Genomic DNA, 25,473 nt, shown 5'->3' with positions numbered 1-25,473 from the left:
ATATATGGACCACATCTTCTTTATCCATTCGTCTGTTGAAGGGCATCTTGGCTCTTTCCACAGTTTGGCTATTGTGGACATTGCAGCTATGAACATTGGGGTGCATATGGCCCTTCTTTTCACTACATCTGTGTCTTTGGGGTAAATACCCAGGAGTGCAATTGCTGGGTCATAGGGTAGCTCTATTTTTAATTTTTTGAGGAACCTCCACACTGTTTTCCAAAGTGGCTGCACCAACCTGCATTCCCACCAACAGGACAAGAGGTTTCCCGTTTCTCCACAACCTCTCCAACATTTGTTGTTTCTTTCCCTGTCCATTTTGCCATTCTAACTGGTGTAAGGTGGTATCTCAATGTGGTTTTGATTTGAATTTCCCTGATAGCTAATGATGATGAACATTTTTTCATGTGTCTGTTAGCCATTTGTTTGTCTTCTTCAGAGAAGTGTCTTTTCATATCTTCTGTCCATTTTTTGACTTGATTATTTGTTTTTTGGGTGTTGAGTTTGAGAAGTTCCTTATAGATCTTGGATACCAGTCTTTTATCTGTAGTATCATTTGCAAATATCTTCTCCCATTCTGTGGGTTGCCTCTTTGTTTTGTTGACTGTTTCCTTTGCTGTGCAGAAGCTTTTTATCTTGGTGAAATCCCAATAGCTCATTTTTGCTTTTGTTTCACTAGCTTTTGGAGATGTATCTTGAAAGAAGTTGTTGTGAGTGATGTCAAAGAGGTTACTGCCTATGTTCTCCTCTAGGATTTTGATGGATTCCTGTCTCACATTGAGGTCTTTCATCCATTTTGAGTTTATCTTTGCGTATGGTGTTAGAGAATGGTCGAGTTTCATTCTTCTGCCTGTGGCTGTCCAATTTTCCCAGCACCATTTATTGAAGAGACTGTCTTTTTTCCATTGCATGTTTTTTCCTGCTTTGTCGAAGATTATTTGACCATAGAGTTGAGGGTCCATATCTGGGGTCTCTATTATGTTCCATTGGTCTATATGTCTGTTTTTGTGCCATGCTGTCTTGGTGATCACAGCTTTGTAATACAGCTTGAAATTGGGCAACATGATGCCCCCAGCTTTGTTTTTCTTTTTCAACATTTCCTTGGCGATTCGGGGCCTTTTCTGATTCCATACAAATTTTAGGATTGTTTGTTCCAGCACTTTGAAAAATGTCATTGGAATTTTGATCGGGATGGCATCGAAGGTATAGATTGCTCTGGGTAGCATAGACATTTTAATAATGTTTATTCTTCCGATCCACGAGCATGGAATGTTTTTCCATCTTTTCGTGTCTTCTTCAATTTCTTTCATGAGTGTTCTGTAGTTCCTAGAGTATAGATCCTTTACCTCTTCGGTTAGGTTTATTCTGAAGTATCTTATGGTTTTTGGTGCTATTGTAAATGGAATTGTTTCTCTAATTTCTCTTTCTACACTTGCATTGTTAGTGTATAAGAAAGCAACTGATTTCTGTGCATTGATTTCGTATCCTGCCACATTACTGAATTGCTGTATGAATTCTAGTAATTTGGGGATGGAGTCTTTTGGGTTTTCCACATAAAGTATCATGCCGTCTGCAAAAAGAGAGAGTTTAACTTCTTCTTTGCCAATTTGAATACCTTTTTTTCTTTCTGTTGTCTGATTGCTGTTGCTAGGACTTCTAGTACTATGTTGAACAATAGTGGCGAGAGTGGGCATCCTTGATGTGTTCCTGATCTTAAGGGAAAGGCTTTCAGCTTTTCCCCATTGAGGATGATATTCGTTGTGGGTTTTTCATAAGTGGATTTTATGAACTTGAGGAATGTCCCTTCTATCCTTATACTCTGAAGAGTTTTAATCAGGAAAGGATGTTGTATTTTGTCAAATGTTTTTTCTGCATCAATTGAGAGGACCATATGGTTCTTCTCCCTCCTCTTATTAATGTGTTCTATCACACTGATTGATTTGAGAATGTTGAACCACCCTTGCCTCCCGGGGATAAATCCCACTTGGTCGTGGTGGATGATCCTTTTAATGTATTGTTGGATCCTATTAGCTAGGATTTTGTTGAGGATTTTGGAATCCATGTTCATCAGGGATATCGGTCTGAAATTCTCCTTTTTGATGGGGTCTTCCCTGGTTTGTGGATTAAGGTAATGCTGGCCTCATAAAATGAGTTTGGAAGTTTTCCTTCTGTTTCTATGTTTTGAAACGGTTTCAGTAGAATAGGTATTATTTATTCTTTGAATGTTTGGTAGAATTCCCCAGGGAATCCATCAGGCCCTGGACTCTTGTTTTTTTGGGACGTTTTTGATCACTGCTTCAATCTTACTGGTTATTGGCCTATTCAGGTTGTCAATTTCTTCCTGTGTCAGTCTTGGCAGCTTATAGGTTTCCAGGAAGGCCTCCATTTCATCCAGATTGCTCAGTTTATTGGCATATAGTTGTTGATAATAATTTCTAATAATTGTTTCTATTTCCTTGGTGTTAGTCGTGATCTCTCCCCTTTCATTCATAATTTTATTAATTTGCGTCCTTTCTCTTTTCTTTTGGATAAGTCTGGCCAGTGGGTTATTGATCCTATTAATTCTTTCCAAGAACCAACTTCTAGTTTCGTTGATCTGATCTACTGTGTTTCTGATTTCTAATTCATTGATCTCTGCTCTAATTTTAATTGTTTCTCTTCTAATGCGTGGCTTAGGCATCATTTGTTGCTTTTTCTCTAGTTCTTTAAGGTGTAGAGTTAGTTGGTGAATTCGGGATTTTTCTATTTTTTTGAGTGAGGCTTGGATGGCTATGTATTTTCCTCTTATGACCGCCTTTGCAGTATCCCATAGGTTTTGGACCGACGTGTTTTCGTTCTCATTGATTTCCATGAATTGTTTAAGTTCTTCTCTGATTTCCTGGTTGACCCAAACATTCTTGAGCAGAGTGGTCTTTAGCTTCCAAGTGTTTGAATTTCTGCCAAAGTTTTTCTTGTGATTGAGTTTCAGTTTTAAAGCATTGTGGTCTGAGAACATGCAGGAAATAATCTCAATCTTTTGGTATCAGTTGAGACCTGATTTGTGACCCAGTATGTGGTCTATTCTGGAGAAAGTTCCATGTGCACTCGAGAAGAATAAGTATTCTGTTGTTTTAGGGTGGAATGTTCTGTATATATCTCTATGAGGTCCATCTGGTCCAGTGTATCATTCAAAGCTCTTGTTTCCTTGTTGATTTTCTGCTTAGATGATCTGTCCATTGCTAAGAGTGGAGTATTGAGGTCTCCTACAATTAATGTATTGTTATCAATATGACTCTTTATTTTGGTTAACAGTTGGCTTATGTAGATGGCTGCTCCCATGTTGGGGTATAGATATTTACAATTGTTAGATCTTCTTGTCGGATAGACCCTTTAAGACTGATATAGTGTCCTTCTGTGTCTCTAATTACAGACTTTAGTTTAAAATCTAATTTGTCTGATAAAGAATTGCTACCCCAGCTTCCTTTTGAGGTCCGTTGGAATGGAAGATGCATCTCTATCCCTTCACTTTCAGTCTGGATGTATCTTTAGGTTCAAAATGAGTCTCTTGTATGCAGCATATGGATGGGTCTTGTCTTTCTATCCAATCTGCAACCCTGTGCCATTTTATGGGAGCATTTAGGCCATTCACGTTGAGAGTGATTGTTGAAAAATATGAATTAATTGTCATCATGTTGCCTGTGAAGGCTTTGTTTTTATAGATTGTCCCTGTAAATTTCTGTTGTATATCACTCTTGGGGTCTTTCTCCTTTTATAGAACCCCCCTTAATATTTCTTGCATGACCGGCTTAGTGGTCACATATTCTTTCGGTTTCTGCTGGTCGTGAAGCTCTGCATCTCTCCATCCATTCTAAATGACAGCCTTGCTGGATAAAGTATTCTTGGCTGCACGTTCTTCTCATTTAGTACCCTGAAGATGTCTTGCCAGGCCTTTCTGGCTTGCTAGGTCTCTGTGGATAGGTTGACATTATTCTGATGTTCTTCCCTCTGTACATAAGGAATCTCTTCCCCCTAACGGCCCTTAAGATGGTTTCCTTGATTCTAAGATTTGCAAGTTTTACTATTACATGCCGGGGTGTTGGCCTGTTTTCCTTGATCTTGGGAGGGGTCCTCTCTGCCTCTAGGACGCGAACATTTGTTTCATTCCCCAGATTAGGGAAGTTCTCAGCTACGATTTGCTCAAATACATCTTCTAGTCCTCTCTCTCTCTCCACTTCCTCCGGGATTCCAATTAGTCTGACATTGGAAAGCTTCATGGTGTCACTTATTTCTCTGATTCTATTTTCATGGATTCTGAGTTGTTTTTCCCTGGCCTCCTCTTTTCCCTTTTTATCTATTATATTGTCTTCCAGGTCGCTTATTCATTCTTCTGCCTCATTTACCCGAGCTGTTAGATTATCTAGATTGGATTAGATCTCATTGATAGCATTTTTAAGTTCTGACAATTCAGCTTTCATTTCTGCCCTTAGAGACTCTATGTTGCCACTAACTGATTTCTCCATTCTAGCCATTGTCTTCACAATTGTTAGCCTGAATTCCATCTCTGACATCTTGGTTATATCTGCATCCATTTGTAAATCTGCAGCATAAGTCATAATCTCTGAGTCTTTTCTATTTTGGGGGTTCCTCCTCCTAGTCATTCTGTTGATGGGTGGTTGAGGGAATGTATAGAGTCCAAATTATTGACCAGAACCCAAGCAAGATGCACCTGTTTTCTAGGGACCTTAGGGTTGCTGGCCTCTTGTTTTCCCAGCCTGTCTTCTGGGGGAGGGGCCTGCTGCGCTGTGACTCAGGCAACCCTGTTTGGGCGGAGTTGCCCTGCACCCCTGTGGTAGGGGATGGGCTCAGTGGGAATCAGTTTTTGGGGCTTTTGTTCTCTGGTGGCTTTCCATGTCTCTTCCATGAGTCAGAGCAGAAGAGACTGTTTCCAACTCTCTGCCTCAGGGCAGAGAGATCGCAGTCTGCTCTTCAGTGGGCTCTCCAGGCCACACCGTCTCTGTTTCTGTCCATGCTGCTATAAACTGCAGCAGCCTGGATTGTGTGCCCCTCCGCAGCGCCCCCAGTCCTGCCTCCAGGTCAGGGCACGTCTCTGCCCTTTGAGCTTCTAAAACCACCAGCTGCCCCCAGATCGCACGCATGACCCCGCCGCTCCGGGTTTCCACCCCGGGGGCTGCCCTAAAGTCCTTTCCATGCCATTACCGGTCCACGAGTCTGTGCCCCGTCCCCAGCACGCGAGGCTGTCGCTCACCGGCGGTGTAGGATCCCCACAGCCAGGCACCCTCCCGCTGCTGTTTATCCTCTGATATTTGCCCGGGGAATCACGGCTCCCCACTTTGCACCTCGAAACCAACTGCCTGCAATATTCTGTTTGTAGAGATCCAGATCTTCTTACATCTCAGGCTGGTTTCGTGGGTGCTCAGAGTGGTCTGGTAGATAACCAGCTCAATTCTGGGGACCAGTTGAAATAGGGTCCCCTACTCCTCTGCCATCTTTCCTCTCCCTGAGAAATCCCATTTTCAATGTGTTTGTCATCTGCTTCTAAAATAAGTTTGCATCATATTTCAAGATTTCTCTTTACTGGGAATCTGAGCTTCTCCCAGTTTATATTCACCCTACTCTGGGTCCCTCTGGAACTGGAATGGAAACTCCATGGGTCATGTCATAAGTTTTGTCTCTTTTGTTCCCTATATTTCCAGAGCCTAGAACAACAGTGCCTTATTGTACATGCTTGATAAACTTTTGATGAATGTTCTGAGTGTACAACTTTCAAGTGGATAGCACTTTAATGAATAGAAAAAAACACCATGAAAGAGAAAGCTTAAAAATGAAAGTGTCATTTTATCAGAAAAGAGTGACACTACGTTGGGCACCAAAAATGCTTGGAATTTGCCTTTGAGTTGAAATGTGGCTGAAATTCATTATAAGCTGACTTTAATTAAGTGCCCTTCAACTCCAAGGTCAATGGTGGGAAAGATGAGCTGCTTCAGTATTTACTCACGATACCCTCTCCTCTTCAGCTCATGCCTGTATTGTCACAAGGCAGGGGGGTTGATGAGGGAACACCCTAGGCGGAAAATTGTTAACTAAGTTAATTTATTTTAAAAATTCAGAATTCACACAAATGGGGACTCAGGGCATAGATCTATGAGTGATGTTTAATACTCGAGTGATGGTGGGAAAATGACATTTCTGAGCTAAACAGAGATGCTTCTTTAATCCTCTACAAACTGAGTAGGAACATGTGAGACATTGTTGCCTTTATGTAAGACAAAGCCTCATGGGAGGCCACAATCTCTCTTCCACACTACTTCAAAATAACTACTTAACTAATTAAGAAAGACAATCAGAATGAGGTTTCCAAATGCAACATTGATAAAAGAAAGGATGTCAACATTTTGCCTATGGATTTGCTTTATTTGACCAGTTCCATCTCAGACAACAAACAGTGCCCATTTATGGAGAAGCCACTCTGTATAGAGAATTTTGAGTCTGAAAAAAATTAGAATATTTAGTCCCTAAAGTTATATTACTTAGAAATAAATTCCTTGACCTGATGCTACATTGAATGAGTAAAACATTACTTCCTGTTTTTCTTGATAACATTAGTGGAGCATTTATTGTCTCAGAAAAACAGCTATGAGCAAAGGCAGGAATTCCCTCCGGGAATTGAAAATTAGTGAGGATAGTGGGAGGGATAGGGTGGCTGGGTCATGGACCTGGGGAGGGTATGTACTACGGTGAGTGTTGTGAATGTGTAAGACTGATGAATCACAGACCTGTATCCCTGAAACAAATAATACATTATATGTTAATAAAAAAAATTTAAAAATAAAAAAAATAAAAAATAAAAACAGAAAAAAAAAGAAAAGAAAATTAGTGAAGATAAATAAATATCAAGTCAGGGCCCAATTTACAAAATCAAGTTCATGACACACCCTTGTCCTTTCACCTGATAAGGATTTATGAGACACATATTCACATAGAGTACTATGTTGTTTCTTCAAAATGGTTGATTGTATAAAAATCTACTTTATTAAGAGACCATCCGAAAATACACCAAGTAATGCTCTGGAGATAAAGTTGGAAACCAGCCCATCTTTCATTTTTTCCAGGAATTTGAGGATCCACTTTACCTGAGAATGTTCTTGTTCTGCCCCCCATGGCAGGGAGTCTTTAGGATTGTGTATGACAAGAAGGAGGGGTCCGATGTGGAGTGCTCTTCTACTCCACTCTTTGCACTGGGCAGGCTGGGTGGTAAGGTGGAAGGAGAATTTATCACATAGTGAACCACTCATTACCTTGCCAACAAAGGTATGGCAAGTATAGGATAGTATCTATAGATAGTATCTAGATTCAGATGGCATGGAATGGTAGCAAGAGAAATATGTTACTGGTTGGAGAGAGAAACTAATGTGGAAGAGGGCAGTATCGATTATGTCTCCTCAGTTTTTCCAGTAGCCAATGCCATTGGCTGGTGATGCAGAAATGGGGAAGCTGCTCTAATTACCATGTGCATGGGTCACGTGGTAGAGGATTTTTCATTTCAGCCTGCTAGATTTTGACAACGAGAATTCCACATTTAAAAAAAAAAAAAATCCAGATCATAACTCCAAGGCAATGTAACCTGAGAGAGACACTATTGAGAAGTTTCCAGGAGTAGGCTCAGACATCACTACCTGAGGATTCTCTCATGGGCCAGCCACTCTGAGTCCTGACTTGCTCATTAAAAAGGGATGATAATAGCCATTGGCTCTTCTCACAGGGTTATTGAGAAAGAAGTATAATGCATATGTGGAAGTACTTTGTGACAATAAGACATTACAAAATACACTGTGGCAGTGATTGGCAGGATCCTAAAACAGCTTCCAAGATTTCTGCCCTAATCCTCATTACCATGAATAAGATGAGAAAATTATGACCTTATTATGTACATGGCAAAAGGGATTCTTCAGTTAATAATGTGTTAATCAAAAAGGAGACTATTGGGTGAACCTAATCTCATTGCATAAATCCTTTAAAAACCATTTTCTCTGGTTGGTGGCAGAAGTAAGAGACATTGACTGCATGAGAACATAGAGGGGTCCATACGAAAAGGAATGTTGGAACTTTCTAGAAGGGGCACAGCAAAGAAATGGGTCATCAGTCCTACAACCACAAGGCACTGAATTAGGACAACAACCTGAACAAACTTGGAAGCTTGTTTTTCCCCACAGTTTTCAGACAAGTGCCCAGCCAGGTTGCCATCTTGATTTCTGCCTTGCAAGTCCCTAACCAGAGAGCAAAGTAGAGTTCACCCAGCTCCTGGCAACAGAGTTGGTGGTGTTGTTTTAACCTAGCAAATTTGTGGCAGTTTGTTACACAGCAATAGGAATCTCATACAGCAACATTATTATTAATTTGAACATCTTTAGAAGGAGCATGCTTTTAAATTATGGGAAATTGAGGTTGAAGACATTGGCAGATGGATTTGTGCTTTAATCTTAATAATTAACTTTCTATAACAGTGGACAGTTTTAGGGATATGGAGTTAGAGAGATAGTTGCTATTAATTTAGAGGTTGGCAAGGGATCTATTCCCTGACTTTATATTTCTGGTAGGTGGAGAGTGATAAGGAGGAAGTCCGTCTAATGCAAACCTGTTCAGTAGAGGGTTACACATGCATCTCGTTGACACCATGTCACCGTCTGTTTTAAATATCAGTATGGCCTCACTTTAGTTTCTTGTATCTATCAAGCTTTTCCCTTCTACCTTTTATTTAAACGAGTGGTATGAGGAGGTTGGTTCCAGAGCAAGGAAACATCAAAACAAAAACAAAGAAACAAAACACTAGACTCTGAGAAAGTTCCCATCTCCGCATTTCACTTTCTCATTGTCACCAATGAGCTGAGACCAACTGAGGGTCAAAGAAACAGTTACCATGATTATATTGATGCAGGTGGAAGGTTTCAAAGTTCTAGTCAAAATTTTAAGGTAAAAAGAACAAATAGTTCACATTTAAATGAGTTGACTGGGAATTTACCGGGTTTCCAGCAGTAATAAAAGCACAATTTATTCACATCCAAAAACAGGACGGGGTACCTTTTCAATTCTGTTTTCCTGAGATTTCTTAAAGTAGATGGTGGGGATCCCAAGTTCCGAGGCAGCTATCCACTGCAGAGTGGCTCGAAGTTCAGCGTCAGGGCACTCTGGCTCCAGGTCAAAGTTGATCACTAGCAGACTCCCCTGGGGGCTGGCTGCTCCCATTGGCACTACAGAGACACCTGAACACAGACCACAAACCCCGGCTTACTACATGTTCCAAGGGGAATCACAAGCAAATTGTATGTCAAAATTATGGGAACGTGGCTTACCCTCTACGTTTTCTGACTGTCCTTTAAGAATCTCCTTTTCTTCTACTAATTCACTTTGGGAGAAAACAACAGTATATGGTTGGTAATGTTTAGACATTAGCTGTAAATAGACGATGCGGCAATGGATCTTATTGATCTAAAAGCTTCTCAAGTTCAATCTAGATTTACCATTTTCAGAGAGGGAAGTAACACTGGAGAAATATCAATGTGGCTATTACGTAGGATTATTGGGTCTGCCATAAATAGTCCTGGCCCTTAAATAGGCCAGATAAACTACATAGTTTTAGTTGGAATAATAGGTGTGGGAGACTAAGAAATTCATCTTTCTCTTCTCCTCAACTTCTCTTCATCACTGGTTTGAGCAATCAGGGAAATATCTTGCAGGCAACTAGGTCTGATTTGGGGACTTATTCTTCTTCTGTATTTGACTTGTCATTTAAAAGACCATATATTTCCATCCTAACACAGCGATTTTTTCCCCCTATACTATGATAGCAACAAATTTACATTTTAGTCTAGGAAAATATTTTTCTAATGTTTGTGGTTCTTTGATCTGAAATAAGGGTAAAAAACAACCAATGAACAGCAGAACTTAAATTGTACAACAAAAGATCTCAATTAAAATTGAAATTTTTCTTTTTCTATCAGGAGGATGGAGTAGGCTGGAGGAGATAAAAAACTAGAGACATAACTGAATTATTTCATTAGTTAAAGCCATGTTTAATGTTTGAGGTGTTTTCATACAGTAACTACTTGTTAGGGAGTCTTAATGTAATGGCAGGACTCAGTAAATGCTTCCAAAATGAGAGCATATGTCCCCACAGCTGAAAGGAGGTGACCACCTTGGGAAGCCTGTGGTTGTCCTATATTTTTGTATGGGCTAGAAATTCAGAATACAGGATCTCTTAAAATGTGTATTTTTATGAGAGTATTCTCCCTTATATTTTCTCTTACTGCTAAGATTTACTGGCTATAAATTTCACTGTATTCCTCTTAATGTTGAGAGAGAGAGAGTATAGTTGTTCTGCCATGCATATGGAATTATTTCTAGAAGAACAACCAATTTCCCAAGGGTCTAGAGCCTCTGCTAGGTCTCTGCAAGAGATATAAGTGAAATGAAAGATGGTAGGGACAGTTTCTGCTATTGTGGAGCTGCAGGATGCTGATAGGAGGTGGTCATTTTAGTTTTCCCTGAATGCATATATGTGTGTGGGGTCCTAGGCTCTAACCCTGGAGAAAGATGGAAAAAGGTAGCTAAACAAATGTTTCCTGAAGGAGAAAAATAAATTTACCCCAAAGTAATTTTTTGTTTGTATTTTGGTTCTACTTTTAAAAAACAAAACAAAACAAAACAAACCCAAGACCACGTGTACGTTCATCTCTACTTGTGAATAGTGGCAGTAAGGAACAACAAAGGATTGATTCCTTCAATCACTAAGGAACACGCCCGCAGGCAGGATACCTGATTACATAGTGAAACAAAAATGACTTAGCTATAGAGAGTAACTGAGGAAGTAGATAAGGGAGCAGCATTAGTCTTATATTTCATTTTTATCTTTCTGAGATTTCAGAAAACTCCAAACAGTAATAAGCTAAGTCATAGTGGTCAAAGATAGATTTCAATTCATTTACTTTTCCAGAATAATCACAAATTCTGGATATAGCCCTGACCTCATGTTGTCCTCCTTTCCACACTGTATTCTGTGCTACACATGTTGTGCTCCTCTAAGTGCTATTTCTCCTTGGTCTTTGGAAGGTCTCGAGGTCTTGGGAAGCAGGGTCACTGTGTGGCAATGACATATCTGCATTGTGGCACCGTTTGGTATTAGACACATTTAGTAGTGATTATCCCAGGTGTCTACAAGTAAAGGAAAAATCATTCACATTATATTCTATTGAACAATAGTCTTTGTTGGTTGGCATGGTAGGATTTAAAAGGATTTTTGCTCTTCTGTGTCCAATTAAGTAAAATGACATGCTATTTCTGATTATATGGATAAACTTTTTCCAGGATGATTTTATCAGAGGGGGCAGATTTGAAATCCAGAAAACAGTGGTGCTAATGTAGGACTCTTCTCAGCCCCAGTTCTTGCTCCAGTGACATGGAACCACAGCAGTCTAGACATGATGATTCAGCGGTTGGGCACAGTCTGAATGATCAAAATGGATTGCCAGATGGAATTAGAGTAGTGGTCTCACAATCACTGCATCTCAGTGGCTACTTACTTAATCATGGGAGAAGTTGGTATGCCTTCCTGATAAATGTCCAGGTCCATAGTGCCAAGACTGCTAGTGGCACTACTGTTGCCATTGCTGACAAAGCAAAAGTTTACATATTAATGCCTGTCTCCACCACCTGGCCACACGACCAACACTGACGTTCCATCTTTCTTCCTAAGAGGTCCTTCTTTGGGTCCCCAGAAGAATATTGTTGGGGGCCTCCTAAATTAATATTTATTTCTGGGCAAATTAGGGGAAGACACAACAAAAGACACTTTTGGCTCCAGCCAATCATCATCATCATCATCATCATCATCATCATCATCATCACTGTTTTTGGATTTTTGCACTGGTGTTATAGCTAGTGGGCCACACCTAGTGGGTGACTATCAGCATGGCTTTGTATTCCTCATTCTAGTTACAGTGAGGATGTTTATCTGTCAGCAAGAGATCCTTTGGTATACCCACGGAGACTGAGATACTTCTGAGAATGCTGGCTGGGGGAGATATCAGAAGGCTCATTTGCTAGCTTCTTGACTTCTGACAGAAACCAGTAAACACATGTTCTCCTTTTGCCATTCAAAGGATTTTTCTGAGGGATATTCCACAGAATATGCACCTGGCTGATTGTTTTCCTGTGGGACTGCAGAATTTACAAGTATGAAGCTGGGCAATGCCAAAGTTTTATTAGCTTCTTTATCGTAAAATCTTTGAGAAGCAGCACCTGATACCTTGTGTATCATGGAGAAGGAGGGCTGCTGAATCATTTACATAGGTTACACGATCAACATATGGTCTAGTTACTAGCTTGGAACTTAGTTGCTGAAACATAGGAGACTTGAGCCAATTTTTAAGCTCTTTCGGTACTTGCAGAATGGAATGCATCCCCTTTCAGCAAACCAATTGAGTTTCCTCATACTCCCACTATTTCCCAGGGACATCTCTTCCATGTCAGGTTTCCAAAGGATGAGTGCTTGTGTGTCCTGTAATGAATGGGACAGTCTTCCCTGGGGAGTACCATGAGTAACAAACTGTACTCCTTCAATTTCAAATTCCTGCTTTGGGTTTCATGTGGGGCATTGAATATATTCACTGATTGAAATCTGATGACTCAAACATCACACTGAAGGCAATTAACATATAAACTGCTGCTAGGTCTAGAGATTTATATTCTTCTCTCTTTTTCTAATCTCCATATTGTAATAATTCCCATGGGTTTGGGGGGATTTTAGACCAAGTGTTTAACACTGAAATTTTCCTAAGTCTAAACAGACTGAACTGCCAGAAATAAGACTGCTAAGGAGCCATTACCCCCAGATGCATCTGAATCCCATTTTCCCACTGGTCTTTCTGGGAAGTCTGCAGATTTTGTCCAGTATCATATCAAATAAGACTTGGGGCAGAAATGTGGAGATTCTTTTCATTTCCACCTCACAGAGGGATAGTGTTTAGTTCATGTCTCTTGATGGGCTTGGGTCCTTCCAAATCTGATCTTTCACTAACTCCTCTCTTGCTTTCTCTGAGCAACAATACACAGGGCAGGGGAGAGAAAGGGGAGAAACAGTTAGGCCAAACAACACAACACAATGTGGAAACACTTGCCTCATGTAAACCCAGCCTGTGTTGCATCTGAAATACAAATGAACCAGAGAGAAAGTATCAAACACACCAGGTGTGACAGCAGCTCTTATTTAAAAATTCCCGGTTGTTACTGAATGCACTAGCTGGGGCTTACAGAGAAAGGAATACAACTGACTCTTAACCTTGGCCAAGGTAATTAAAGGCCCAACTGGATATTAAGAAACCTCTCAGCACAAATCATGACAGGCAGGTACCTTGACCTAGCAGCAGCTTTCCTTTTTGCTCTATTAGGGACCCTTTTTGGAGAACCATTTAGAAAGTATTTTTAGAATCTGTGTTGAGACCTGTTTCCCTGGGAAGTCAAGTAAAGAGCAGGTACCTCAGGGATCGCTCACTGAGCTGCAGAAAGCTACTCGTGTCATCCGGATTGGACTCCTCATTGGCAAGCTGGGACCAGCTGTCTGTGCTCTCCCCGCTGCTGCCGGAAAGGTTGGGGAACTCATCGGGGGCTCTGCCTTCTGCCGAGACTTCAGCCCCTGCTACATCTCTGGCATCAAGACTGTCACTGTAGATGGGCAAGATATCATTACCAAGAGCAGAGACACAAGGCAGAACTTTTCATGGGGACCTGGCTGGCTTGTGCCGCAGTGAGCAGGATATACTTGGAGATGGGTGGATTTTTTTCTTTCAGGCTATTCTTTCTCCTGGTGACCTAGGTCTCATTTTGCCTTTTCAAGATTGCTGTCCATCAGTTTCCCCATCTCTTCATTTTATGTCTTTCTACTGACTCCCTCCATTCACTTCAAAAACACAGTGAAGCACCCTGGGCTGCATACATAAGCGTAAATGTGGGGCAGTAGTGTTTCTAATGAAGAGACTCAGAGCCTCCTCCCCAGAGATTATGGGTCATTCCTTCTGCAGGGAGACCAAGAAACCTGCATTTTGAACAACCACTCCAGGTAATTTTAATGCAAGTGGCACGTGGACCATGCTGGGAAAAAAACGCCCACCCGGTTCTGTAGGTTTACCTAGTTGTATTGCCTGCAAATGGCTCTGGACACATTTTGCATTTGTAGCTACCCAGTTACACCATCCTCTCTCTCTGAAACCTCTGATTTATATCAGCACCACCTTTCGGCATGAGTGCTTTTTCAGGTCAAGTTGCTCTGCAAAGCATTTAACCCTGGATCCGACAGGATTTTCTCCTTGCAGCCCTTGTTTTGCTGGCCTCCCAGGACTTTCTGCCTCTCTGGTCACACCTTGCCGAGAGCCTGGTTCCCCGTGTTGCCTCTCAGGGCCGTGGTCGCCAGCTCTGATGGGTTCACTGCCCTCCGTTCCAGTCTGTCCCTAACAATTTCATCTACTCTCCTGCCTATGAAAATAGCTTCTAAATCTGAACTCAGCCTGGGCGCCTCTTTCCGCTTCTGGGACTCTCTTTTCAGCGGGTATTCTGAACATAGTCAATCTGTCTCATTAACATTTTGAAATCAACACATCTTAAACGAATTCTGATTGCCCTCCAATCCTCTTCTTGTGTTTTTTATTTCCATTGCCCTTTCTGTCTCTCTGCTCATGAAATTTTCTTAATTTAGGTCCTTCTAAATTGCTTGAATTTAGATTTGGAAGGAACCTCATAGATTTCCTGTAGATTATGATGCAGAAGCTTGGTGAATTAAATGATTTGTCCAAGATTGCAATGAGTTGGTACCAGACTTTAGACCTCAAGTTTTGAGACTCATGGGCATTGCTCCATTACTCTTGGCTGGACTATATTGTATTGGCCTCCTAATAGTTAAGCCCCAGCTATTTCTCCTCTTTCAACCACATGATCCAGAAATTCCATTTTTAGGAATTTATCTCCCAAAACCAAAAACACTAATTTGAAAGGACATATGCATGCCTATGTTTACTGCAGCACTATTTACAATAGTCAAGACACGGAAACAACCTAAATGTCCATCAATAGATGAATGGATAAAGAATATATAATAAATATATACAATGGAATATTAGTGATTAAAAAGAACACAATCTTGCCCTTTGGACAACATGATGGAACTAGGTGTTATTATGTTAAGTGAAATAAATCAAACAGAGAAAGACAAATACCATATGATTTTACTTTTATGTGGAATGTAAAAACAGAACAAATGCTGGAGAATCATTGTGAGGTTTGCAACACAGAAAGAAAACCTCAAAATTATGAAGCTTGGAGCTTGTATAGGAGTTGCTGCTGACACATTTGCCTCTCTTCTTCACCAGGGGGAGAGAGAAAGGAGAGAGACAGAGGGAGATAGATTGACAGAAAGCGGAGGAGGGAGAGAAAGAGAGGGAGGGAGAGAGAGAAAGAGAGAGAGAGAGAGAGATCACTAATAAATCCAAATGTTCTCTGCAGAGAGGAGGAAACAGTCTCTACTTCACCACCCTGGATGGTAAACAAATAGCTCCAGAAATGTAAATTTCTGTATCTCTCTAAAAGTCTCTATCTTTAGGGTTAGTATTCGATCATCCTTTGATCCAGGTGTCAATAGTCTTTGTTCAGAAAGCCGAATGTACAGAAATATGAACATATTCATGCAACCTTTCTCCTGACACTACTGACAGTCATCAAAAATTAATAGTATAGCAGAGAAGGACATTGATAACTGCAAGCAAAAAGCAAGAGTGTATTTCTCAGGTGACAACAACAAAAAAATGCAATAACCTGGTGTAGTGGATACAGAATGCCATTGTACACTGACTGCAGAGAATTTGTCTGCTGCCAGTGTGCACTGGGAATTACCAGCAGACAGAGAACTGCCTGGCCAAGGTTGTACGCTCTCTCAGTGAGCATCCCAACAACCAGCTGATACAAAGACACAAAAGGCCAGTTCTTGTCTCACTTGGCACCAAACCTGACAGACCATTACCTCTTCAGGGGTTCCTGTAGGATGTGCTGAAGCCCCAGTTGCAAACATATTTGGGGGCACCTTCTCTCCATATAATCTTGCCTTTCCTACCTCCTTACAGATATATGCACACATATCTCTGGAGAGCACTTCCTCTTACCAGATTATTGTCCTGAAAATCTCCCTCTTAAAGTCTGTTCCCAGGGGATGCAACCCAAGACACTCAGTGTGCTTCATTCTAAAAATAGTATATTGGCTGCAGAAAAGTCTATGTAATTCTCTTCAATCTTAGGATTAGTACCATTATCTTTTCTCCAAAAATGGTTATACTTGAAAAATTTTTAAATGAGTTCTAATATAGAGAGTAGAGTTTCAAATGTGTAAATTTTGGAGTTTGATGAAAAATTTCCTTTTTGATAGATGAACTGGTTTTCTAGAAAATTTCATGAAAGCTTTGGATACTTGCTTCTAAGACTCTTTCCCACAGCATTCTGCATAGATACAGTATTAAGGTGTGGCTGTTTCTAGCATGCTGTGCTACTAACACTTGATGAAAAAAAGGTCCTTAATAAGCTTGATTTTCCTTTCTAAAATGTTGAGATTTTTCCAAATTGAGCAGGGAGAACGTGAGAGAATGGCTGCCACCAAAAAGACATTGGGTGAATTTAGTTAAATTCAAATGAAAGAAAAGTTTATTGAAGATAAATGGAAACAATACAAATACTCCCCAAAAGGGGGTAAATAAGCCAAGTACTGAGCACAAAGGAGAGGCTTCTAAAACCATCTGTTTTCTTAGGTAAAAAGAAATTTCCTGGACTAATTCTTTACTAAATTAGGACCTTACATTACTAGAAAAGCTCATTCCAGGATATTTCTCACTAAAGCAGAAATTAAATCTCAGTGATTGACATTGAATATTCAGGTTAAAAATGAGTCTGTCAGCATTTTTTAGTTGATCTAATTTCATGCTCTATTTACAGTAACTTTCATATTCTATGTCACATACCTGGGAATTCAAAATGAATAATGATTATCTAAAATACTGGTTTTCATTTTCTTTTGAAAGAAATGTATAGCTTTGCTCATTTATTTATGAATAATACACAGATGTGTTATGCAGATGTACGCAGATGGCCTTTTTCCACTTCTGATTTCATAGTTCACATACAGAGCTTCAGAGGACCGTTTTTTATATGATATCAAATTCAATTGTAGAATTTCCGAGTTAGCAGGGACCTCAGAAATCATCTAACCTAATGTGCCCCCAACTTAATTTACTAGCAAACCACTGTCATGATTTTTGCCATACCTGCATTCCCTCTATATTAATAATAAAAATTGTAAAAATCAGTTTAAGTAAACTAAATGTGTATTTTAAAAAGAAATATTGAATCATCACTGTAAATGGAAAACAGAAATCACTCGCCATAGGTAGGAGGTAACAATAAAAATATAGAACTACAGTAAAAGCCCTCTTTCCAATGGGTCATCCAGTTGTTTAGTTATAAAAAGTTCATTGAAGAGGGAAATCATAACAAACATACACATTTCTTAAATTTAAATTTTAGTTAACTTACAGTGCAATATTGGTTTTTGGAGTAGAATTCAGCAATACATCACTTACATACAACATCGACGCTCATCACAACAAGTGCCCTATCTCATACCTATCACCCATCTAGCCCCTCCCCCACCCACCTCCCTCCATCAACCCGCACTTTGTTCTCTGTCTTTAAGAGTCTCTAATGGTTTGTTTCCCCTCTCTCCTTTTTTCACCTTCTCATATATTCACCTGTTTTTTTCTTAAATTCCACATATGAGTGAAATCATATGGTATTTGTCTTTCTCTGACTGACTTATTTCGCTTAGCATAATACCATCTAGTTCCATCCATGTCATTGCAAATGGCAATATTTCATTCTTTCTGATGGCTAATATTCCACTGTATGTATATATATATATGCCACATTTTCTTTATTCATTAATCAGTTGATGGATATTTGGACTCTCTCCATAGTTTGGCTATTGTTGATAGTGCTGCTATAAACATCAGGGTGCGTGTACCCTTTGAATCTGTATTTTTCCTTTGGGTAAATACCTAGTGGTGCAATTGCTGGATTGTAGGCTAGTTCTATTTTTAACGTTTGGAGGAACCCCCACACATTCTCCAGAGTGGCTGCACCAGTTTGCATTCCCACCAACAGTGCTAGAGGGTTCCCTTTTCTCTGCATTCTCGCCAACACCTGTTGTTTCTTGTTTTGTTCATTTTAGCCATTCTGACAGGTGTGAGGTGGTATCTCATCATGGTTTTGATTTGTATTTCCCTGATGATGAGTGATGTTGAGCATCGTTTCATGAATGTTAGCCATCTAGATATCTTCTTTGGAAAAGTGTCTATTTATGTCTTGTGCCCATTTCTTAACTGGATTATTTGTTTCTTGGGTGCTGAGTTTGTTAAGTTCTTTATGGACTTTGGATACTAACCCTTTATCAGGAATGTTGTTTGCAAATATCTTCTCCCATTCCATAGGCTGCCTTTAGCTTTGCTGATTGTTTCCTTCACTGTGCAGAAGCTCTTTGATGAAGTCCCAATAGTTCATTCTGGCTTTTGTTTCCCTTGCCTCCAGAGATAGGTCTAGTAGGAATTTGCTACTGCTGAGGTCAAAGAGGTTTCTGCTTGTGTTCTCTAGGATTTTGATGGTTTCTGTCTCACATTTACATCTTTCATCCACTTTGAATTTTTTTTGTTAAATATACACATTTTAAATATTTTTTTTAACTTTAAATGCATAAACATGTCTTTATTCACCAAATTTGAACTAAAAAAAAAACCTTTTAGTTTCATTGATTTTCTCCATTCTTGGCTATTTCTGTTAATTCTGTTTCTTTGCTCTTATTATTTCCTTCCTTATATTACCTTGGATTTAATTTGACCATCCTTTCTTAGTTTCTTAAGGTGGAATTTCAGATTGTTGATGTTAGGCAATTCTTCCTTTAAAAAAAGCAACCCCTGCAGATTTTGATATATTGTATTTTCATTCTCATTCACTTTATTTTCACTAAAATAAAAAGATTTTATTTATTTATTTATTTATTTATTTGAAAGAAAGAGTAAGCCAGAGAGAGAGCATGAACAGGGAGGAGAGCAGAAGCTGGATGTGGAGTTCCATCCCAGGATACTGGGATCATGATCTGAGCTGAAGGCAGACACTCAACTGATGGAGCCATCCAGGCATCCCCATTTTCATTCATTTTAAAGTTTATTCTAACTCCCCTTGTGATTTGTTCTTTGACCAACAGATACTTTAGAAGTGTGTTGTTAATTTCCAAATATTTGGGGAGTTTCCTAGATGTTTTGATTTTGTTTAATTTCACTGTGGTCAGAGAACATGCTCTATAATATTCTAGCTTGTTTTTTCAATTTATTAAGACTTATTTTATGGCCTCATGGCTTAGCCTGGCTAATGTTTCAAGTATACTTGAAAAAAAATGTATATACTGCTACTGTTGGTGGAATGTTTAATAAATGTTAGTTAGGTCAATTTGATTGAAAATGTTCAAGTCTTAAATATCCTTATCCACTTTCTGTCTATTATTCTACCAGTTACTGATAGAAGGGTGCAAAATTTCTGACTCTGATTATGGATTTGTCTATTTTGCCTTCCAGCCTTCCAGCTCCAGCTCAATCAGATTTTGTTTCATGTAGTTAGAATTTTTGTTATTTAGGTGACTACATATTTACAATTACTGTTTTCTTAATGAATCAGGCTCTCTATCATATAAAATATCCCTCAATGAATCCCTCTATTATTATAAAATATCCCTCTTTATCCCTGATAAAATTCCATGTCCGGAAGTCTACCCAGTCTGATTTTGATATAGCTACTCCATCTTTCTTTTTATCATATCTTATTTCATATTTGATCTTTCTTTTTCCATTCTTTTACTTTTTATCTATCTATGTCTTTATATTTGAAGTGCATTTCTTATAGAGTGTTATAGTAGGGGCTTGCTTTTATAGTCAGTCTGACAATCTCTGTATTTTAACTGAAGTGTTTAGACCATTAAGAATTAGTGCAATTATCATTATGATTGTGTTTACATATATCACCTTGATAATTATTTACTATTAATCTCATCTGTCCTTTGTTTCTGTTCTCTTTTCCTGCATTTCTCCAGATTAACTGAAATATTTTTAGCATTTCACTTTATCTCCACTATTAATTTATTAGCATAGCTCTTTGTCATATTTTTAGTAGTTATTCCAGGGTTTACAGTATGCATCCAATTTATCACAGACTACTTTCAGATTACATTATACAAAGTCACATAGAATGGAAGATTTTTATGACAGTATACTTCCATTTCTCCCTCCCATCATTTGTGTCATAACCAACATATACTTTAGTTCTACATGTCATAAAACATTTTTGTTTTAAATAATTATCTTATAAAGAAATTTTTTAAAAGTAGAAAAAGTGTTGTGTATTTACCCACATACTTAGTATTTGTGGATTTCTTGGTTCCCTTGTGTAGTTCAAGTTTCCATCAGTATTGTTTTCCTTCAGCTTAATGACTTCCATTAGCACTTCCTTTTGTGCAGATCTCCTAGTGGCATGTTCTCTAAGATTTTGTTTGTATACAAAGTTACTATTTGGTCCTTATTAAAAAATTTTTCAATAAGCTTTATTTATTTATTTATTTATTTTTTGAGTGCCTTCAGGTTCTAAAACTGAGTGGAGAGAACAGAGTTCCCATGTGCCCCTGGTCCGCACATGCACACCTCCACTATCAACATCTTGCACCAGAGTGATATATTTGTTACATTCAATGAGCCTATGTTGACACATCATTATCACCCCAAATCTTAGCTCACATTAGGGTTCACTTTGGTGCTGTGCATTTTATGGAATTGGACAAATGTATAATGACATGTATCCACCATTATAGTATCACACAGAATGGTTTTATTGTTCTAAAAACCTTCCGGGTTCCACCTTGTCATCCTTCCTTCCCTCCTAACCTCTGTCAACCACTGATCTTTTTGCTGCCTTTTCCCAGAATGTCCTAGAGTTGGAATCATATATTATGTAAACTTTTGGATAGGCCTCTTTCACTTAATAATATGCATTTAAGTTTCCCCCATGTTTTTTTCATGGCTTAATAGCGCATTTATTTTTAGTGCTGAATAATATTCCATTGCCTGGATGTACAGGAGTTTATTTATCCATTAACCTACTAGAGGAAATCTTTGTTGTTTCCAACTTTTGTCAGTTATGAGTAAAGCTGCTATAAAATCCTGTGAGCAGGTGTTTTGTGTAGACATAAATTTTCCTCTCATTTTGATAAATACCAAGGGGCATGACTTTTGGATCATATGGTAAGTGTATGCTTATTTTTGTAAGAAGCTGCCAAACTGTCTTTCAAAGTGGTTGTGCCATCTTTGCATTCCTACCAGCAATAAATTTGGAAATATGAATTCTTGTTTTTCCACACCTTTCTCAGCATTTTGTGTTGCCCGTTTTTTTTTTTTTTTTTTCCATTCTAATAGGTTTGTAGTGGCATCTCTTGGTTGTTTCAATTTGAAATTGCTTAATAACATATGATTATTGAGCATCTTTTCATATGCTTATTTGCCTTCTGTATATCTTCTTTGATGAGGTGTCTGTTGAAGCTTTTTGCCCACTTTAAAAGTCAGGTTGTTTCTTTTCTTATTATTGAGTTTTTAAGAGTTCTTTATGTATTTTGGATAACAGTCCTTTATCAGATCAGTCTTTGGGAATATTTTATCCCAGTCTTCAGCTTGTCTCTGGTCCTCTTGCCATGTGTCTTTCAGAGAGCAACAGTTTTTAATTTTAATGAAGTCTAGCTTATCAATTATTTTTCTCATGAATCATGTCTTTGATATTCTATCTAAAAAGTCATTACCAAACCCAAGGCCACCTGAATGTTCTCGTATGTCATCTCCTAGGGTTTCACAGTTCTATTAAATTTTACATTTAGATATAGAATCCATTTTGAGTTAATTTTTGTGAAGAGTGTAAGTTTTGTTTCTAGACTCATTTTTTGGCATGTGCATATCGAGTTGTTCCACCAGTATTTCTTGAAAAGACTATCGTTTTTCCATGGTATTGCCTTTGATTCTTTGCCAAAAATCAATTGACTATATTTGTGTAGATCTATTTCTGGAATTTCTATTCTGTTCCATTGATCCATTTGTTCATTCTTTTGCCAATGCCACACTGTCTTGATTACTATAGCTTTACAGTAAGTCTTAAAGCCAGGTAGTGGCAACTTGACTTTGTTCTTCTCCTTTAATATTGTCTTGGCTATTCTGGGTATTTTGTCTCTGCATAAACTTTGGAATCATTTCATTTATATCCACAAAATAACAGGCTGGGGTTTTGAATATGATTGCACTGAATTTATAAATCAAGTTAGGAAGAACTGACATCTTGACAATATTGAGTCTTCTTATCCATGGATAGCCTTTATTTTTTGCTAAGTGGAGAATACAAAGCTGGCAGTTTTTTCCTTCTGCACAAGAAAGATGTCATTCTTCATCTTTTAGCTTTCATTTTTTTCTGATAAGAAACCTGAAATTTTTGTGTTCTTCAGTATGTAAGTTGTTTTTTCCTCTGAGCTGCTTTTAGGACTATTTCTTTGTCTTTGGCTTATAATAATTTTATTATGATGTGCCTTGATGTGGTTTTCTTTTTGTTTATCTTGCTTAGGATTCATTGTACTTCTTGATTTGTGAGTTTATAATTTTCACCAAATTATATATTCATGTGTACCTTCAAATATTGGAGTGTGTTTGTAATAACTATTTAAAGTTTTTGTCTGCTAATTTCATCATCTCTCTACTTCCTGAATATATTTATATTGACTGATTATCCTATTGGTTATTGGTGACATTTTTCTGCTTCTTTGTTATGTTTTTACTTGTATTTTTTTACATTTTTAGAATTAGTTTCAGAAGTAGAATTTATCTTGTGATTTGAGGTTCTGAACCCTTATTTGATGGGGCTTTACCTACTGAAATCCTTTGAGACTTGGGCTTAAATACCCAGGGATTTATTGTTGTCTCTTTGAAGCTCTCACAGTGCTGTTAACCTGAAATTGATTTAAGTTAATTTACCAATTTGGGGTTTTCTGGACCACACAGATTGTGTAAATTAGAACCTCACATATGCATTAGGGAAGCTGTGGTTATAAATTCTTAGAGGATTTTCTCACTTCTACCTAGAGCCCTAACCCCAAAAGATACTTCTCATCAGCTCCTTTTCTGGTGAGTTAACCTTTTTTACTAAGTTTGTACTTTTTCTGACGACATAACACTTCAGGATATGGAGGTTGGTGTCATTTCTAAGTCTTCACCATTCATGGACCCACAATCTTATTTCCCAGTTTTCACTAGCTTTTAGAAAATGAACTTGTAGGTTAGGGAGACTGGCAAGGCCTCAAAAGCAAGCACAGAATTACTACTTTTGTTTCTATATCCTTTCATTTTCTGCCTCCAAGATTTTCATCATCATTTATTAATACTGTTAAGCTCAGCCCTGTATTCAAAAGGGTATTTACAATATTTAATGTGGGATTTCTACGTGGTCCGTGGTGGGAAGATGTTTTTAGGTTAGCTAGAACACCAGTACTGCTTGAAACACAAATGTACATCTTCCACTTCAATTCTTTACATGATTGGCACCCTTTCATCCCTTAGGTCTCATCCAAATGCCCACGTTCTATCTTAAGTAAACACATTCCCCAACCAGTTCTCCATCACATTATTCTTTTTATTTCCCTCTCCTAACACACTGTAATTATCTTTTCCCAAAGGGTCTTTCTATGCATATTGTCATCTCTCCCACTGGGTGTGTAGGAGCTATGACAGCAGGTACTAAATCTCTATTTTCTATTGTGTGTTTAGCCCCAAGGATAGTGTGTATCACAGAATAGACATGCAAATATTCGTTGGATGAATGATTGTTTTCTTGTAGCAAATAGAAATAAAAACAAAACATAAAATATACTTCTAAAAAACCAGATTATGCCAACAAGGGCAACATGTGAATGCTCAGAATTCTCAGCTTGGTGTTTATACCTTGTGATCTCAAATTATCAAAAAGTTATATAATTGCTCTTCAATAATCTCAGAGAGGGCAGCTGAGTTAAGGACACATTACTGCCCACCAATAGGATACGATTTTCCCAGAAATCAAGAATTGGGCTATCCTCAATCATTTACCTTAATAATTGAGGGATTATTCAGGTATCTGGACAAATGTGGCAGCTTCAAATACAATTATTTCCATTTGGGCATGGCTTCCATAATGAATTCTGAAATTGTTACTCTTTTTTCAAATAAAAAAATAAGAAAGTGATTTTTATTTCAGTATGTTGGGCTTTTATGAAGTTTTCAGCAGAATTATGAAAATGTCCTTCAAAAAATAGCCTAAAAATATCTTCAGGACATGACACCTCCGTAGGGCCAAACAGAATCAAGAGTGTCTGTGTCACCTCCTTCCCTCTGTGTAAGAAGGCAGGAACTATTTCACAGAGAACTGAGTTCTGTATTTTGACATATCAAATCCCCTAATTACAACGCTGAGCTTAGAAAATGTGGTCTAAATATAACTAATTTCCCCCTTGTAAATCTGTTTTAACAAAATTTTCACACAGTTCATAACAGGTTTCTCTTGGGAAAAAAAAACATCTCTCAAAATAAAGGCAATCATATACCCTAACTCCAAACAACAAAAACGACCATATCAATGTCCTTATGTTTTGGAAGCAGATTCAGCTCTTGAATTTCTAAGACTGATGATTCTACATTCTTTTTTCTTTGGTTGTTGGAAAACCAAATCAGAAGTCCATAACATGAGTTGAGAGAATGTGTGCTCGGGTCCTTATATAGAATATAAATCTTAATTAGTGGGAAGCTTTATTCATGCATATTTCCCCAATAATTTGGAAGTGTCCAGGTTTTATCTATTTTAAGCATAATATTAGTGATATTTCACTCAAAACTTTATAACAAATATTATTTTACTTCAGTGGCAATCGGTATTTGATTTGAGCCTGCAGCCGTGAATCTTGTCTTCAAAAATGCTCCCTAACTAGGTAACTTTCTTGGGCTAAAATTCTCGGCTGGTTTATGAAGATGTTGAAGAAGATTCTAAGTCAGACACCCGGAATCTAAAATAAGACTTTTCCATTTTCATATATCTCATGTTAAGGTAATTCTAAAGAATATCACTTTGGTATTTTGTTTCTTCAACTCTTTGATCACTTTTAAAAACTTGTTTCTCCATACTTCCTGGAGGTGGTGAACACTAAAGTGAGGAATTGGTATTCCTATAAGACACTGATAAGTATTATCTAGACCTGGAGAATTATGATACATATGAATTAGTTTTGGTCAGCTTGGCCTGTAT

The 25,473-nt window shown here is 38.3% G+C and overlaps 2 protein-coding genes across 9 annotated transcripts in view; one reads left to right on the top strand and one right to left on the bottom strand.

Annotated features, from left to right (window-relative positions):
* SPHKAP (SPHK1 interactor, AKAP domain containing) overlaps positions 1–25,473 on the bottom strand; it is a 171,872-nt gene that overhangs the window by 7,539 nt on the left and 138,860 nt on the right. For 5 of the 8 annotated variants that reach the window (XM_073877597.1, XM_073877600.1, XM_073877601.1 and 2 more), the window contains 5 exons: positions 13,528–13,713; positions 13,170–13,196; positions 11,574–11,660; positions 9,348–9,400; positions 9,076–9,257 (listed from right to left, as the gene is read on the bottom strand). In XM_073877597.1, the coding sequence (XP_073733698.1) occupies positions 9,076–9,257; positions 9,348–9,400; positions 11,574–11,660; positions 13,170–13,196; positions 13,528–13,713 (535 nt within the window). The remainder of the gene's footprint in view (positions 1–9,075; positions 9,258–9,347; positions 9,401–11,573; positions 11,661–13,169; positions 13,197–13,527; positions 13,714–25,473) is intronic. The other 3 variants (XM_073877599.1, XM_073877606.1, XM_073877612.1) reach the window with 3 other exon arrangements.
* Positions 1–25,473, top strand: part of DAW1 (dynein assembly factor with WD repeats 1) — a 194,094-nt gene that overhangs the window by 97,194 nt on the left and 71,427 nt on the right. The gene's annotated exons all lie outside the window — the stretch shown is intronic.

This window comes from Callorhinus ursinus, unplaced genomic scaffold (assembly GCF_003265705.2).
Source record: "Callorhinus ursinus isolate GAN/ISIS: 27379988/994484 unplaced genomic scaffold, GSC_fseal_2.0 scaffold2, whole genome shotgun sequence".
NCBI lineage: Eukaryota > Metazoa > Chordata > Mammalia > Carnivora > Otariidae > Callorhinus > Callorhinus ursinus.
The sequence above is the reverse complement of the archived record's forward strand: the minus strand, read 5'-3'. Positions and strand labels throughout refer to the sequence as shown.